This window comes from Danio rerio, chromosome 16, assembly GCF_052040795.2.
Source record: "Danio rerio strain M-AB ecotype USA chromosome 16, GRCz13ab, whole genome shotgun sequence".
Taxonomy (NCBI): domain Eukaryota; kingdom Metazoa; phylum Chordata; class Actinopteri; order Cypriniformes; family Danionidae; genus Danio; species Danio rerio.
In genome coordinates this window covers 49,383,098-49,401,713 of record NC_141036.1, presented here as the reverse complement: position 1 = coordinate 49,401,713, position 18,616 = coordinate 49,383,098, and the positions used below count along the sequence as shown (strand labels likewise).

General features: G+C 37.1%; 1 protein-coding gene and 1 long non-coding RNA gene across 8 annotated transcripts in view; one reads left to right on the top strand and one right to left on the bottom strand.

The window, feature by feature from the left end:
• oxr1a (oxidation resistance 1a) overlaps positions 1–18,616 on the top strand; it is a 310,698-nt gene that overhangs the window by 114,949 nt on the left and 177,133 nt on the right. For 6 of the 7 annotated variants that reach the window (XM_087286150.1, NM_001114444.2, XM_087286149.1 and 3 more), the window contains 1 exon segment: positions 14,817–15,010. In XM_087286150.1, the coding sequence (XP_087142276.1) occupies positions 14,817–15,010 (194 nt within the window). 7 annotated transcript variants of the gene reach the window in all.
• LOC147840407 (uncharacterized) lies at positions 1,898–4,914 on the bottom strand. The gene is made up of 5 exons (XR_015511984.1): positions 4,865–4,914; positions 3,589–3,706; positions 2,977–3,014; positions 2,807–2,886; positions 1,898–2,538 (listed from the first exon to the last, which is right to left on the bottom strand). It is a non-coding gene; the product is annotated as an uncharacterized LOC147840407 (long non-coding RNA).

Sequence of the window (18,616 nt, the reverse complement as noted above, 5' to 3'; positions counted from 1 at the left end):
TCACCGCCGCCATCAGCCGCCTGCCAAAGCGTTTAATCTCTCTGCAATTTCCCACCACCCTGTTTCCCCGCTGATCCGCCCTCCATGCAGTGAGTGGGGGGATTTGAGACGCTTCTAGGGGTTCGACAACACAGCCAGAGAGAAAGAGGTGTGGGCGAAACTCATGAAGCCTGTCCAGAGTATGACCAGGTCGTATTTCACACCCAATCCGGCCAAAGGATTAATGTGCGTGTGCGTGTGTGACATTTAAGGACACAAACTTGTATAATGACATGGGTATGACGTAAGTATTACAAAAATGCTGTACAAATTACTCGACTAGAAATGCTCAGTCATAAATCATAAAGTCATAAATCATACAGAATGAGTTTTAGAAGGTTTATACAGTACACTCTCAGAAATAAAGGTGCGTGAGTTGTCATTGGGGTGGTACATTTTCAAAAGTATGCATTTGTCCTTAAAGGGTCCATATTGGTTCCTCAAAAGTAAGTTTAAGTACCTAAAAATTTTAAGGGGAACATATTTGTACTTTTTAGGTACTTATATGTACCCTTAACGTATTAATATGGACCTTGTATGTATAAGTTTGTACCTTTTGAAAAGCTATTATGCCTATATGGAATATCTGTTATTCACAAAACAAAACCTGTGTGTGTGTGTGTGTGTGTGTGTGTGTGTGTGTGTGTGTGTGTGCGTGTGTGTGTGTGTGTGTGTGTGTGTGTGTGCACCAAATGTACCCACAAGTATAGCAATAAATGTAATTATTGCTATCAAAAACCATGTAAATTTGGACCTTATGAGGACACAGTTTTGGCCCCATGAGTAAATCACACAGAATGAAGTATTTTTAAAGTGTAAAAATGCGATAGTTTCCTGTGAGGTTTGGTTTAGGGGTTGGAGGATTATGGATTATGTCCAAGGGAAGTCCCCATAAATATAGATGTACACGTGAGTGTGTGTGCATGTGTGTGCGCACACACTCAAAAAAATGATTTGTTGGACTTACATAAAAAAAGAGTGTCAAGTGGTTCCACGTAACTGTGTTGAGTAGTTTCTACAAGTAACAATATAGTTGAATGAACTAAAGAAATTCAGGTAAAGTTTACAAAATAATTCTTAGTACCTACAACCCAATTTAGATGTGTCATTATTACATTTTAGTTATATGTATATTTTACTTAGTAATTTTATGTAAAAATTATGAACTTTCAATATGTAAGGTGAACACTTTCTTTTCTTTTTTTAATTCACTTTTAAAGTGCTCTATAAGTGCTCTTAAAATGTGCTCTACAAGTGTAAAACCTAAATAATCAAACATTTTTAGAAACAAAATTAATTTATTTTTTTGCAAGGTTTTGCAACATACAACACCTAAAATCCATAAAACAATTTCAATTTCACAGGTCCTTTGAAACAAATACACAAAAACAAAGGATTTACAGTAAACATTTACAAGGTCTTTCAAAGTGTAACTGGCTTTAAGAATTTGAAATAATCTTAATTTGAAGAATTAAATACATGGAATGTTAAAATAATGCTAAACTCTATTTCTGATCTTTACAAAGAATAGTTAAAGTAACATTCAAACTGGCCTCGATTTTTGTAAACATCCACAAACAGTTGAAATAGCAGTTTGAAGAGGATTTTTTTTAAAACACTTTGGTCAATAGTGAACATTCTTACAATGTGCTACTTCCTTCAAATATTGTAATAAGAATTTTCAAAAGAAAATGTGTAAGGACATTTTATTTCAATACTGTCATGAAATGCAACATTGCTGATATTTTAAAATGTTTAAGCGATTGTTAAAATATACAACTGGCCTCTTTATGACAACCCCCACCAAAATAACATTTAGTTTCAAAAAGACAGAAAAAAACACGAAAAAAAAAAAAAGTTTATTATTGACCAAAATGTTATTTTACTATATGCAACTGCAAATAATACATTTTACTTGGAAAACGGAAAGCAAAGTTTAAGGCAGGCAGCATGACACAAACTGCTACAGGGTTCAATTTTGGATATCTGAAATCGTTCGAGCCATTAGTAAAGAAAAACTGACCTCTAATCTTTGTAAATAACCAAACCATTTAGCCATTTAAAGTTGCAGAACTTCATTTAAAACTTTGGTGCCATCAACAAAGATAACATCACATTAATTTTAAAACCATAAAACAATTTAAATGTCACAAAAAAGCTTCTTCCTCTATTTCTTTCATTTGTCCAGAATGATGTACTGATTCAGCCAAGTTTGCTCTTGAGTTCTTCAAGTCCCAGCAACACTTTCTGGAAAAACTCAGGTGTATTTCAGGTCTGAAGGATAACTGAAACTCAAGCTGTATATTACTCCCAAAAGAAGAGCACAAGTCTTGGTGACATCGCCAAGGTTCTGAAGCACTTTTACTCCCTCAACAATCAGTCCAACACCTGATGGTGGGTCACAGGCTTCTGCACCTTCAGGTCTGACGATGTAGATTATAAATGAGAGTATTGGCCATGTCTCTCTCTCTCTCTCTCAGAGTTTTCAAAGCCTGTGTCCTATAAAACACAAAAACAGTACCACTGTTAAGTCAGTTTAATTCCATCAAAAATACAGATTGTGAATTTTGTATCAACTGTCCATTCCTCAATCTTTTACATAACGCACCTGCAGTGACTTACAAAACAACTTTACTGTGTTTGTTAGGGTTAGTCTGTACTTTTGATAACCCCAAGTTAAATATACTTTGTGTATTGATATTCCTTGATTATATTATGTGAATTTATGTGGTGGCATTTTAAACATTCAGTGCTTGAAAACACTTACAGTATACTCCTTCATGAGGTTTTCATAATCTTCATTAAGATACACAGAAAATGCTCCGAGAATGCAAGCTCTCCATCATTCTGTAGAAGAGACATTAAGTATAAACAATGAAAAAACACCATACTAAAGTGGAAATTATTTACAAGCATCATAAAATACAGTTAACAAACCTCATCAATGGTAGCCATCACTTTCCAAATATTATGCCCTGCAATTCATAAAGATAAAGTTGGTTTTATACTTGGATATAAAGACATTATATTATTAAGGAGAATTTCAGGAAAAGTATTCTTTGCAAATTCTAAATAGGGAAATTATATTAGCACCAAATGACTATCAAAGTACAACATTGTTCAGATTGAATTAGACCTGTGTTAATGTTGTTTAGAAGTCATACATGCATGATAATTCTGATCGAATATTCAATGTAACATGGTAAACAATATAGAGACTGCTAAATGATCGAATGTGCGAATATAAAACCAATGTTATCTCTATCTGCAATTCCTATAGAGGTAAAGTTGGTTTTATATTCGCACATTTGTTCATTTAGCAGTCTCTATATTGTTCACCATGTTACATTGAATATTCGAACAGAATTATCATGGGAGTATGACTTGAAAACAACACTAGCACTATTTATTTGACTGTGAACAATTTTGTACTTTGATAGAAATTTACTGCTAATATGATTTTGCTATTTAGAGTTTGCAAATAATACTTTTATGAAATTATATTATTAAGGGGAAAGTCCGAATGTGCGAATATAAAGCCAACTTTACCTCTATGCAATTCCTCCTTCTCTACGGGAGATGCTGGCCAGCTTGCTGGAGTAACTATCCAGTTTTGACATGTTTGAATTAGTGGGACAGAAGTGATTCAACTGAATTCAGCAGCAATCTGTAGATTTAAGACACAAGATTATAGTAAAGATAGCTTTCATACAAGGCACTGTATCACTGTTTTTTAGGTGGTTATGCATGTTACTAAAAATATTTCTGACTCTATATTGCTGCAAGAACACACATGGCATTTGAACTTGGCTAGTGTTACATTTGGATGTAACCCAGTGTTCTCATTTGCTTGGACAGAGGTAAAGTTGGTTTTATATTTGCACATTCAGACTTAATAATAAAATTTCATAAAAGTATTATTTGCAAACCCTAAATAGTGAAATCATATTTGCAGCCAATGACTATCAAAGTACAACATTTTTCACAGTCAAATAAACAGTGTTAATTTTGTTTTCAAGTTATACTTGCATGGTAATTCTGATCGAATAACTCAAAGTAAAATGGTAAACAATAGAGACTTCTAAATGACCGAATGTGCAAATATAAAACCAACTTTACCTCTATCTACAGTTAAGATGGCTGTGTAGCACATTCCATGTTTTAAATCTACAGAGAAACTCGGAATAAGTGCATAAAAACACAACTATAATATCTATGCTCTAATCTAGTCGTGACAGTTATTTTGAAGTCTTTGCACTGCCAAATGCTTTCCTTCCCTGCTGAAAAATCCAGCTTAAACCAGCTTAGGCTGGTTGGCTGGTTTTAGCTGGTTGACCAGGCTGGTTTTAGAGGGGTTTTGGCCATTTCCAGGCTGGTTTCCAGCCATTTCCAGCCTGGTCTTAGCTGGTCAGGATGGGAGATGACCAGCTAAAACCAGCTTGACTAGCCTAGCCAGGCTGGGAGCCCAGCCAAAACCAGCTATGTCCAGCTTAAACCAGGCTGGTCAAGCTTGTTTTAGCTGGTTTTGGCTGGTCATTTTCCAGCCTGACCAGCTAAGACCAGGCTGGAAATGGCTGGAAACCAGCCTGTAAATGGCCAAAACCCCTTTTAAACCAGCCTGGTTGACCAGCTAAAACCAGCCAACCAGCTCAGGCTGGTTTAAGCTGGATTTTTCAGCAGGGTTGAGAAACACGAGTCAGTATAGCTAGCTAAAAATGCTAAAGCTCAAAAGACTCTGAAATACACTGATAACATAAAATAACATCATTCTGTGAACACTTTTCCTAGCGATATTTAACAGTAAAGAGTTATAAAATACTCTTACCTGAAAAAGCCACCATCTTCTCCTCCTCAATGTGCTTTGCACGTTCGTCTGCCTTCTGTTCTGTTCTGGTGCTCCACCCATAGGTAAGCTACGGTATCCGCAAATATCCAAACTTAAGAGGGTTTTGCAATTTACTCCACAATGTTAAGTTGTCCAGTCAAACCCTTATTAGGTAAAGCCTACAGTACTCAATTTTTGTAGAAATAACATAGTTAACTTGTGTAAATTGAATTACTTTTATGTTTTATGTAATGTGAACAAGGATGGGTATAGTAAAACTAACAATAGGGAAAGTTCATTTTTTTGAGTGCATATATTTACTTTTAGTTTAATATTAGTTTAAACAAAGCCTATTTTAAAACATTTGTGGCCTACACGAAAACTGATGGAAACAAAGGTTATACAGTTTTGTAATATTATACAAATTTTTGTGTTAGAGCAGTGGTTCCTAAAATGGGAACAGGGAGGGTCGCTTGGCGATTAAATTCACTTTTTAAACTATTAGAATGACCATATTTTATCCATAACCAGGGCTTAATTTGTGCTGGAACTGAAATGTGATCCATCACCTCCTTTCACTCTTCACCCGCACCACCCCCTGGCCACTCTTCATTTTCATCCGCGACAAATTTAGAGTGAAATTTATAATTTGCCTGTTTTTAAATAAGATCTCAATCTAAATGGATTTTATTGCCTGGTTAAATTAAGCAACATATACTCAATCCAGTTAAATTTATAAAAAATGTTTAACTTAAAAGATTTTTGTTGCAACGCAGGCTCATTCTGAAACTGTAGTCCCATGGACATTTTTGGAGACTGCGAAATACGTCCTGGGAGGTACGTATTTTTGCAGTTTATGTTTTCGTGAACCCACGAGAGGCCACTGTGCACTTTTTCATATCTCAAATGTCTCTTGTGAGTGCCGTTCGCGTCCGCGCTGTTCACCCACGAAAGGCCGCTGTCTGACTGACTGAATGATTGGCTGTGTAATCGGCTGACCCACCCTTCTCCCTTCCCCAAACCCAACCAATTTTACCGATTGACCCACCCGCCCACTCACTTCCCAAAACCAACCGACAATTTACAAAAGCTGTCCAGAAAAAGAAAAACCCTGGTCTGATTTTTTTTTTTTTACTACGTTTTCGGATTTCACCACATTCTCACCCTCTTATGAACTCGTTCGCTTTATTTTTTGGATTCTGTTTTGTCTTACCTGATTTCTGGAACCGCTCTTCCCCGGACTCGAACCGGGTCGTCGTGGTCGACTCCTCTCTGCATCTCAAGTCTGCCGACGTACACGATGAGCTCACTGAACAAACTGGTTGCAGCAGAAAAGCCCCCTCCCAGGACGTATTTCGCGGTCTCCAAAAACGTCCACAGGACTACGTTTTCAGTATGAGCCTGGGTGGGATTTTTGTTGGGACAACAAAAAGGAATTGTTATCTTTTATTTATAATTGTATTAATTGTTCCCTCTAAAATAAAATAACACTGAAGTCATAAATGGATTTAAAGTTATATACTGTAATAAAATATAGTCAGTTATCTGCGATTTGCAACTCCATAAATATGAACCAAGCTTGTTTTTTTTTTCTTCACACTATTCACAGCGTCTGTCTTTCGCAGACCTTGCATGACCTTCGGCTCAGCAGCTTACATGGCTTTCCCATTTCTGAATATTCAGACTCAGAAAACATTGCGTCTATTAGTAGCAGCGAGTATAGTGTTTTATGGCAGATGTTCTACATGGCATCAGTGCATCCACTGCATCTGAGATTCACATAATCTGGCTGTTAATTGAAGGAGAATGCTGTTTACATAAACACTTGAGCAGTGACGGCTAAAATACAGCTTCAGCTCCTCATCAGAGCAGAAGCGGCACGGCGAGGCGGCTGCGGTTATTATTGTCTAAAAGGAGGCTGGTGCTTTGTTTACATCTGGTGTTACGAAGGCTGGAAACTTGCCAGATCCTCCTCTCTCTCTCTCCCCGTCGCTGTCTTTCTGAGCTGTGAATAATAGATAATGCCATGCCGATGATTGGCATCGCATCTTGTCCATATAGAGGAATGAAAGAGCGCTGCACCAGCTAGTTAATACGCAGCCCGCGTCACAGCGAGAGCAGGACCTCGCCATTCGGCCCTCATTTCCATTCAAACGCAGCCGTTTTGCATTCACAATAACAACAGGAGCATCTAAACGGAGAGATGAAAAGAGTAGGTGACTGCGGGTGCATAAGCAGGCTGTCGGAATGAACAAATCACAAATTAAACACATGATTTTGGCTTCTAGTGTCACTGATCTTGACTTTACACTAATCTGCTGATTCAATGACCGGAAGGAAAATCTGTAGAATTTACAGTAAGAAACTGTCAGCTGTGTTTGACAGAATTTTACTGTTAAAAATACAGTGGAATTCTTAAAAGGATTTATTTTTTTTTACGGTAAACTATCGTATTTCATTAATTTACGTTATACACCCTTGTTTTCAAGTTCTAACATCTACACACGGGCTTGACATGAACACCTGCCAACCGACCAAATGTGGGTAGATTTCAGCTGTGGTAGGTTGGACAGACACCCCCACTAGCCACTTTAGCTGGTTGAAAATAATTTTTAAATTGCCAAAGCTGCCTCGTCCCTATAGATTAGAATTTTTTAGTTTAAGGGTGCTTTCACATCTGTAGTTCGCTTCATTTGGTCCGGACCAAGCGCAATACATGATACATTGTTGCCTCTTCTGCCGTCTTTGGGTCGTTTTCACACCACACTGCTGGTTTTGGTCCGAACCATAGAAACGAACCAAAATGCAGTCATCTGAAAAAAAAAAATCCACATCTCTCATTGGCCAGAAGTTGTTTAACATATTTCCTAAACTGCTTATTGATTGGTCAGAATTCAAGTGCGGGAAAATGCCAGTGAACTCCCGCAGGTAAACAAAACCTTTTACTCTGGAGGGACGACTGCGCTGGCTGATTGTATCCCTGCTTTAGACAAACTATACATTACAAAAATGAAGCGCTGCCGCGGCTGGAAAACAGTGTTTAATGCATCGCTCGTCACTTCAGGAGGAGGCGTGAATTAATTTAGCTAAACTGCAACATGGTCATCTTGCAGAAATATTACCAACGATCCATCAGGTAATTAACTGATGGATCGTTGGTAATATTTCCGCAAGATGAACATTAATGTTTTCCCCTCTCTCTCTTTCTGTTGGTAAAGCGCTGTCAACAAATATTTTTCATCCATATCCCATAATGCACAGCACATCGGCCTACGGCAGCTGAATTAGTCCAAAAGGTGCAGTACTTTTTGCGGTTGGACCTGTTTTAGTACGGATCATATTCTCACCACAAACGAACCGCTCCAGGGTTCATTTGAAAGTGTACCAAGACCACCTCTTCAAGCAGGTCTCGATACGCTTATTTGGTCCGCTTTTGGTGCGCACTCGAGTACGGTTGCTGCATTCTCACCTGCCCAAACGAACCGTACCAAAAGGGGAAACAAACTCTAGTGCGATTCAATCGAACTAAATAAGGCAGGTGTGAAAGCACCCTAATATAACAAACAGATTAAAGTATGTTAGGATGCATAACTGTGTATCTCAAGTTATAATGAGTAGCACTGGTGTTCCTCAAGGAACAGTTTTAGCTCCATATTTATTTACATTCTTTACGTCAGATTTTCAATACAGCTCAAAAATGGTCAACTACAGAAGTTTTTTGATGACTCTGCAATAATCGGTTACATAAAAGATCATGATGGGAGTGAGTATAGATAGCTTTTAAAAAGTTGCTAACTGGTGTGAGACAAATTGTCTTAAATAAAAAAAATTTACTACTAATAAGACCAAAAAAATTGTTGATTTTAGTAAACATCCACCACAAGCAGTGCCAGTGATTATACAGGAGTCAACAATTGAGATTGTGTCAACATATAAAGTTGAAGTCAGAGTTATTAGCCCCCCTATGATTTTTTTCTTCTTTTTTAAATGTTTCCCGAATTATGTTGAATAGAGCAAGGGAATTTTCACTGTATGTCTGATAATATTTGTTTCTTCTGGAAAAAGTCTTATTTGTTTTATTTCTGCTAGAATAAAAACAGTTCTTAATTTTTTAAAAACATTTTAAGGTCAAAATTATTAGCCCCTTTAAGCTAGATTCTTCGCTAGTTTACAGAACAAACCATCGTTATGCAATAACTTGCCTAATTACCCTAACCTGCCTAGTTCACCTAATTAACCTAGTTAACTGACTGTCATCATGGCAAAGATAAAATAAATCAGTTATTAGGGATGAGTTATTAAAACTATTATGTTTAGAAATTGGAGAGAAAAATAAACAGGGGGCTAATAATTCACAGGGGTTAATAATTCTGACTTCAACTTTACATTGTGAAAAATATAGTAAAGTTTATTTTAAGGGTCTTAAACCATTTGCAAAGTTCCAGTCCTTTAGTTTAAACTGTTGTTCTTGTCTTTGTCATTGTTTATTTTTTTGTTTTACTTTCTTAATATATTTTCTTTTGTTTTATCATTGCAAAAATACTGACAATAGTTTGCTAAAGATTAAATTAAAATAAAGTATAACAGTCATTCATTCATTTTCTTGTCGGCTTAGTCCCTTTTTATTAATCCGGGGTCGCCACAGTGGAATGAACCGCCAACTTATCCAGCTAGTTTTTACGCAGCGGATGCCCTTCCAACCGCAACCCATCTCTGGGAAACATCCACATACACATTCACACACACACACACACTCATACACTACGGAAAATTTAGCCTACCCAATTCACCTGTACTGGAAGTCTTTGGACTGTGGGGGAAACCGGAGCACCCGGAGGAAACCCACGCAAAGGCAGGGAGAACATGCAAACTCCACACAGAAACGCCAACTGAGCTGAGGTTCGAACCAGCGACTTTTCGTTGTGAGGCGACAGCACTACCTACTGCGATACTGCCTCACCATAGTATAAGAGTCATCTGTTTGTTATTTTGGATAACATACAGTAGTACCGTATATAAAAGAATATTTAAGGCCAGCATTCCTCTAACTGATGTTTGCTATTGCCAGTGTACTGTTGGATGTGCGCTGATTGATTCTGGTATTCTTAGTTAGTTGTGATGGACGCTTGTGTAAAGTCCAGTTTTCTGGTTGACCTGCTGCTCTGTGTTGTCTAACTAACTAGTTCTTATTTTTTGCTGGGCCTTCTTAACCGTGTAATCTTGCCGGCCGGTGTTTGTCTTCTGGCTGATTGCACATATTATGCAATGGTGAGTTGGTTTGCGAGAGAGACAGAGGGATCTGCACCTGCGCTCTGGCATCAGCAGTCAGACAGACATGCTGCAGGCTTCATTGCGAGCTGTTTATTTGGACCAGTCCAGTGTATAAATCACATACCCACACACTCACACCTGTTGGGAGCATTTGTGTAAGCATACATTTAAAATAAGCCCTTAAAAATGCATGATTCTGATTAAATGCCTAATATTTATTTCTTGCCCATGCACTTTTAATAATGAAGGATCTGTTGGTAATATAATATAATATTATATTATGTTATATTGTATGGCGAGGCAGTGGCGCAGTGGGTAGCACGTTCGCCTCACAGCAAGAAGGTCGCTGGTTCGAACCTCAGCTCAGTTGGCGTTTCTGTGTGGAGTTTGCATGTTCTCCCTGCCTTCGTGTGGGTTTCCTCTGGGTTCTCCGGTTTCCCCCACAGTCCAAAGACACGTGGTACAAGTGAATTGGGTTGGCTAAATTGTCCGTAGTGTATGAGAGTGTGTGGATGTTTCCCAGAGATGGGTTGTGGCTGGAAGAGCATCCACTGTGTAAAAACTTGCTGGATAAGTTGGCGGTTCATTCCGCTGTGGCGACCCCGGATTAATAAAGGGACTAAGCCGACAAGAAAATGAATGAATATTATATTATATTATATTATATTATATTATATTATATTATATTATATTATATTATATTATATTATATTATATTATATTATATTATATTATATTATATTATATTATATTATTCATTCATTCATTTTATTTTCGGCTAAGTCCCTTTATTAATCTGGGGTTGCCACAGCAGAATGAACCACCAACTTATCCAGCATTTGTTTTATGCAACGGAGGCCCTTCTAACCTCAATCCATCAAAGGAATCACCCATACACTCTCACATTCACACACATACACTACGGACAATTTAGCCTACACAATTCACCTATAGCCCATGTCTTTGGACTTGTGGAGGACACCCACAAGGGGGGAACATTCAAGCTCCACACAGAAAAGCCAACTGACCCAACTGAGGCTCAAACAACTAGCCAAGCCCTACAGTTTGCTTCTTTTTTTTTTTTTTACCTTATTATTATGATTATTATCAATGTTGGGGAAAGTTAGTTAGTTAGTTACACTGTAAAAAGTGTGGTAAAAAAGTCTGTGGTTGGCAGAATTTAATAATTTAAAATATGGTAGAAATTTAAAATGAATTTCTTTATTTTACGGTAAATTACTGTATTTTGTACATTTTTATAATAAATTCACTAAACACACAAACAATATAGAGCTGTTTCATATCAATAAATGGAAAAAAGGTGTAACTGGCTTTGCTTATTCAGTTAAAGTTCATTCATTCATTCATTCATTTATTTTCCTTCTGTACTTTTACCTTTTATATTAAGATTAAACATACAGGGTAGAATATGGGAAAATACCTAAACGGAATGATATCGGGCAAAAACGGGAGATTTGACAGGTATGCGTCATGCTAATTGTTAATGCTGTTATCAATCCTTGTTCGGATACAGCAAAATAATCATCTTTATTGTAAAATAACGTTTGTCTTTGTGGCGTTTTTCCTCCACTTTTATTTCTTTTTTGCCTCCCCTGCGCACCAGACAGTTTAGGACGTTTTGACATGCCGAGCTTGTTGACCCATCAAAAAAATTAACACTGTATAGCAGGTAAAGTCTAATTATTCAGGGGGGAGGGGGGGTCTTAGGCGATATTATTATTAGTAGTAGTAGGCTTTGCACTATGCAGCTAAATTAATGTGGACTTATTCCTTTCTGGAGTAATACCATAGTTTTAAGAATATATATAGTGTCTTTTCTCCCCCCCCCTGGTTGTACGGCGACCTTTGCCAACTTTGACCTGCAAAATCGCATCACGTGACTGTGAGACTAATAAAAAATTAAAACAGGACCTCTCTGTACAAACATTTTAAATTTGGAGCAATTGCTTGCTTTTTTAAATAGCTAATCCTCTTATTTAATCCTGCCTCTTTTCGCAGCGCCCTACGACATGCTCAAACTCTAGTGTGACTGTGGCATTAGTCCCTTATTTATCAGCGGTCTTCACAGCAGAATGAACTGCCAACTATTCTGGCAAAGGTTTTACCCAGCAGATGGCCTTCCAGCTGCAACCCAGTACTGGGAAACACCCATAAAACTCTGGCATTCACACACACTCAATCATAAGGGCCAATGTTGTCCACCCAATTCACCTATAGCGCATGTCTTTCCACTCCATACAGATATGCAAACTGGCCCAGCCGGGACTCGAACCAGTGACCTTCTTGCTGTGAGGCAACAGTGCCAACCACTGAGCCACTGTACCACCCAAGTTTCTCCAAAAAAGAATGCAGACATGTTAAAGTCTGTAGATTGTGACTCTTGTTTAGTTGCTCTTTTACTCTGAAAACACTTGCTGTTTTCAATCTGTTCAATTATTCATGCTGACACCGTTTCAGGTTTGACTGTAATTTCTCCTGGATTCCTGGAAGAATGTGTTTTGCTTTTCAGGCATTTTGGCCCTCAATTATGGGCCGAGACCGAAGGGAAGATGACTGAGTCTAGGATCAGACAATGAACTGCTCATGAATACTGATTTGCCTTTCCTGCTTCACTTTTCACTACCAGTTTTAAAGTAAAATATTCAAAGATTCAATATTTTTTTTCTCAGGCAAAGAAATCTCTTTTTTTTTTTTTATTCATTCAGCAGTGATTGTATCTAAAATTATATTTTGAATTACTAAACTAGTTTTAAATATTTCTCAAAGTGTAAAATAATTCATTCATTTATTTTATTTTCAGCTTAGTCCCTTTATTAATCTGGGGTCACCACAGGGGAATGAACCGCCAACTTATCAAGCACTTGTTTTACCCAGTGGATGCCCTTCCAGCTGCAACCCAGTACTGGAAAACATTCATACACACTCATTCACACACTACGGACAATTTAGCTCACCCAATTCTCCTATACCACGTCTTTGGACTGTGGGGGAAACCGGAGCACCCGGAGAAAACCAACGCGAACGTGGGAAAAACATGCAAACTCCACACAGAAACGTAAACTGACCCAGCCAAGGCTTGAACCAGCGACCTTGTTGCTGTGAGGTGACAGCACTACCTACTGTGCCACCGCGTCACCTGTAAAATAATTGTGAATTGTGTGTTAGCATGTTGCTAACTTATTACTAGCTTGGTTAACAATGTTGATAATTTTTAGTATGTTTTAGCACATTTCAAATTGCATCAACATGTTGCTTTCATGAATTACCATGTTGCTGGCATGTTAAGTATACTGTTATCGCAATTTAACACAGACCTACGGTATCATGGTTTGATGAATGTAAGTTTTTAGTGTAGTTTTAATCAATGCCTGCAAATTGTAGCATGTTACTAGCATCAGTAACATTGTTGTTGACCTGTTTTTGGCATAACACATTGCTTTCACGAGTGTAGATGTTGCAAGCATGTTAGCATTTATTATATTTATTTATTTTTTATTAGGCAGGAACAGTGTACATTAGCATTGCAAATGCACCAGAATTAGCCAAAATGATATTTTTCAAAATTATAGCCTTTTTCAGCATAGTACATTATTGTCTTGAATCAGAATGTTGCTAGCAAGTTCTAATGTTTTAACATAGCTAACATTTTGGTAATCTGAATTTATCTTAACATACTGCTAGCATGTTTTACCACTTTTCTAGTACTGTAGGTTGCTAACATGTTTCTAGTTTGGTTAGCGTATTTTTCGGGAATATGTATGTTGCTACTGTAACTTACTGTAAGTATCTTGTTATCATGACTTACCATGTTGCTAGCATGTTAAGTAAGCTGTAATCACATTTTAACACAGCATACGCTATCATGGTTGTATGAATGTACTTTTTAGCATAGTTATCCGATGCCTGCAAATAATAGCATGTTGCTAGCTTCAGTAACATTGTTGACCTGTTTTTGGCATAAAACATTGCTTACATAAGTTTAGATGATGTACAAAGTAAAACTATAGCCCTTTTTTTAGCAGTTCCTAATTTTTAACATTAACATTAACACATTCTTATCTATTAGCACATGGCTGACATGTTTAACTGTTCCTAAAAAAACATCAATTTCTAGTCTAAACCCCCATTAGAAATGAAGTTTCTGTTATTTAATTAGTATGAAAATATTGTCATTCTTCTTATTAATAATCTTGGTCAAAATACCATCTGTTGTCTTCATCTTAGCTTTTACTGAGCTTTTTCATAATAAAGGACGAGTAATTTAATATAAATATAATTATATATATATATATATATATATATATATATATATATATATATATATATATATATATATATATATATATATATTTATATATATATATATTTAAATATATATATATATATATATATATATATATATATATATATATATATTTATATATATATATATATATATATATATATATATATATGTATATATATATATATATATATATATATATATATATATATATATATATATATATACTATATATATATATATATATATATATATATATATATATATATATATATATATATACTATATTTAACATATATATATATATACTATATTTACATATGCTAGCAAACACTTCTGCATGCGATTCTTCATGTCTCCTCTGGTGTTTCCTTTCAGGCTGAAGAAGAAGTCCCAGTCGGTGGACATCGGCTCTCAAGGCTTTCCAGCACGCCTCATCCCGAGTCTGTCCTTAAACAGATCTTCACCACCTGCTGCCAAGACAAACACATCTGAGGTGCAGGAGAACAACACCACCAATGCCCAGCGCCGTGTGCCACGCTGCAGCGATCTGAAAAGGGGATACACCATAGGTAAACCAGCCTTTTCATCACAGCAGATTGTGTGTGTTTCTGTTTCATATGAGTTTCAGATGGGGGTTGAAGATCCCATGTAATTAAAATAGATGTTAGTATCAGTATGTTAGTCTTCAAGGATATTTATAAGCTAGTGTGCTCCAAATCAGTGACAAAATTCAAAGATATAAAACTGATATAAACATGTAAAGCTTGTAGTTTGTCACTTCTGCCTAAATGGATCAACATTTTGGTCAGGTCATCTTAACTTTTAGTTTCTCATCAAATCTTGACCAATCAAATGCTCAATTGTATCTGACTTGCCCCGCCTCCTTCAAGACATTTCACATTTAATGCACATGAGCTCAACCACTCTCACTGGCAGAGCGGTGATAAAGCAAAACGCTATTGGCTGTTTCATTAAAAGGGAGGGGCTACACTATGTCCCACCTTCTCTTTGTGTTTTGGTTGAGTTTACTTCAAACATTAAATAAAAATGCACATTTTAAAGCATTTTACGGGATAAACTTTATCTCTATATGTGTGCATGTATGCATGAAGATGTTGAATTTGGATGAGTGTCTCCATAGTTTTTATCATTTGAAAAATACATACATTTTTATTTTTTATGAAGTCATGTAAGTAAATAATGTGTATTTATATAGCACATGTACTGTGTATAGCCATACACTGGCGTCTCTCCACACCACCACCAGTGTGCAGCATCATTTTGGATGATGCGATGGCAGCCACAGGACAACGGCGCCAGTGTGCTCACCACACGCCAGCTAGAGGTGGGGTGGAGAGACAGTGATGGATATCTATGGAATATATATATCTTTGGTAACACTTTACTTGAAGGGGGTGTTCATAAATGACACATTATGAATAAGAATGATATTTTATGCATGCTTATGACAACTGTCCTTAGGTGTCATTCACTCAGTTTTGTCATATTAAAAGCAAAAGTGACATGTTTGAGATCTCTTTAAGACAATTTGACATAACTAAATACAGCGCATCTGGAAAGTATTCATAGCGCTTGACTGTTATTTTTTTTTATGTTACAGCCTTATTCCAAAATGAATTAAATTCTACTCACAATTCCCCATAATGACAATGTGATTTTTTTTTTATTGTTGCAAATTTATTAAAATAAATTAAATATTCACAGCCTTTGCTCAATACTTTGTTGATGCACCTTTGGCAGCGATTACAGCCTCAAGTCTTTTTGAATAGGATGCCACAAGCTTGGCACACCTGTCTTTGGGAATTTTTGCCCATTCCTCTTTGCAGTACCTCTCAATCTCTGTCAAGTTGGATGGGAAGCGATGGTGTACAGCCATTTTCAGATCTCTCCAGAGCTGTTCAATAGTATTTAGGTCTGGGCTCTGGCTCGGCCTCTCGAGGACATTCACAGAGTTGTTGTGAAGCCACTCCATTGGTGTGCTTTGGGTCATTGTCCTGCTGGAAGATGAACAGTCGCCCCAGTCTGAGAGCACTCTGAAGCAGGTTTTCATTCAGGATGTCACTGTATATTGCTGCATGTATCTTTCCCTCTATCCTGATAGTCTTCCAGTTCCTGCTGCTGATAAACATCCCCACAGCATGATGCTGCCACCACCATGCTTCACTGTAGGGATGGTATTAGTCTGGTGATGAGCGGTGCCTGGTTTTCTCCAAACGTTACGTCTGGTATTCACTCCAAAGATTTCAATTTTAGTCTCATCAGACCAGAGAAGTTTGTTTCTTGTGGTCAGAGAGTCCTTCAGATGCCTTTTGGCAAATTCCAGGCCGGGGTGGCTTCTGTCTTTCCACTCTACCATACAGGCCTGATTGGTGGATTGCTGCACAGATGGTTTTCCTTCTGTAAGGTTCTCCTCTCTTCACAGAAGAACGCTGGAGCTCAGACAGAGTGACCATCGAGTCTTGATCACCTCCCTGACTAAGGCCCTTCACCCCCAATCATTCGGCTTAGATGGCCGGCCAGCACTAGGAAGAGTCCTGGTGGTTCCAAACATCTTCCACTTGCGGGTGATGGAGGCCACTGTGCTCATTGGAACTTATAGAGCAGCAGAAATGTTTCTGTAACCTTCCCCAGCCTTGTGCCTTGAGATAAACCTGTCTTAGAGGTCTACCGACAAATCCTTTGTCTTTATGCTTGGTTTGTGCTTGTCAACCCTGGGACCTTATATAGACAGGTGTATGCCTTTTTCAAATCATGCCCAATCAACTGAATTTACCACATGTGAACTCCAATTAAGCTGCTGAAACATCTCAAGAATGATCAGTGGAAACAGAATGTACCTGAGCTCAATTTAGAGCTTCACGGCAATGGCTGTGAATACTTCTGTGCATGTGATTTTTCTGTTTTTTAATTTTTAATAAATAAACAAAAATGTTTTTTTTCACATTGCCATTATGATTTAATCAATTTTAGAATAAGGCTGTAACATAAAAAACTGTGTAAAAAGTGAAACACTATTAATACACTGTACATCAATGATGCTTTTGATCTTTGTCAATTGGAGTTTGATCTTTTGACAATGCTTAGACAACATAAATTGTGACAAATCTGTCATAAACATAACTGTCAAAAGCCCATTATGATTGTATTGTAATTAATTTTATAACAGTGTCATTAAAATGTTTCTTGATCTCAACTACAGTGGTATGCCAATTAAAATGTCAATAAATATTAATGATGCTCTTATAAAAACTTTTGACAGAGTATTGACACTTTTAATTAGAAATATTAATGTCAGATTCAGTTTGTTCCACTGGAAAATTAAAAGCGATCAGAAAAATATTCGTGATACAATTGTAATGGCTTCCTGACAATCATGTTTATGACAGATTTATGACAGCTTATGTTGTCTTGATAATGTCAAGTTGTCATAACAAACAGGTCATTGTGTGTTTATGTCAAGTTGTCATATTTGCATTTAAAATGACAACTGAGTGAATGACACTTAATAACAGTTGTCATAAGCATACATAAAATGCGTCATATCATGATTATAAATATATTGTCATGTCAGTCTTATGTACACCCTCTTCAGGTAAAGTGTTACCGCAATCTGTTGACTGTAAATTAAGCTCTGCTTTTTAAAAAATTGTGAAATATTAATTGGATCTAAATTGATTAAAGTTTCAAAGAAAGGCGGATGACGCTAGCAGAGCAATATGAAAAAAATGATCACCAGGAGTAACAATATATCAGTCATCATTGATGATTTGCCCAATCAGAGTTGAATATTTGTGCAAGCCGTGAAATAATGAATCCCATTTCATGAACCTTTTTCATTGGATGCTTTTTTTCATACTGGTGATTGTTCCGTTCTCCATGTTTGACTTTCTGCCGTGTTTTGGAGGCCGTGTCCTCAGGCAGTCACAGTCAGCCTCCTCACAGAGCCTCTAATTGGTGAGAGGACGGCAGGAGAGAGAAGTGTTATCGATGGCCACACGCTGGGCGTCTTTTCATCGTGTGTCAGAAGCGCCATTAAAACCACACCACACATTTTAATAACCTGCCCTCATGCATCCCGCCAAATTATACTGTCATTTCCAGCTCGACGTGAGCAGCGCTTTTAACGTTTTTAAATGAAAATGACCCTGACAGAC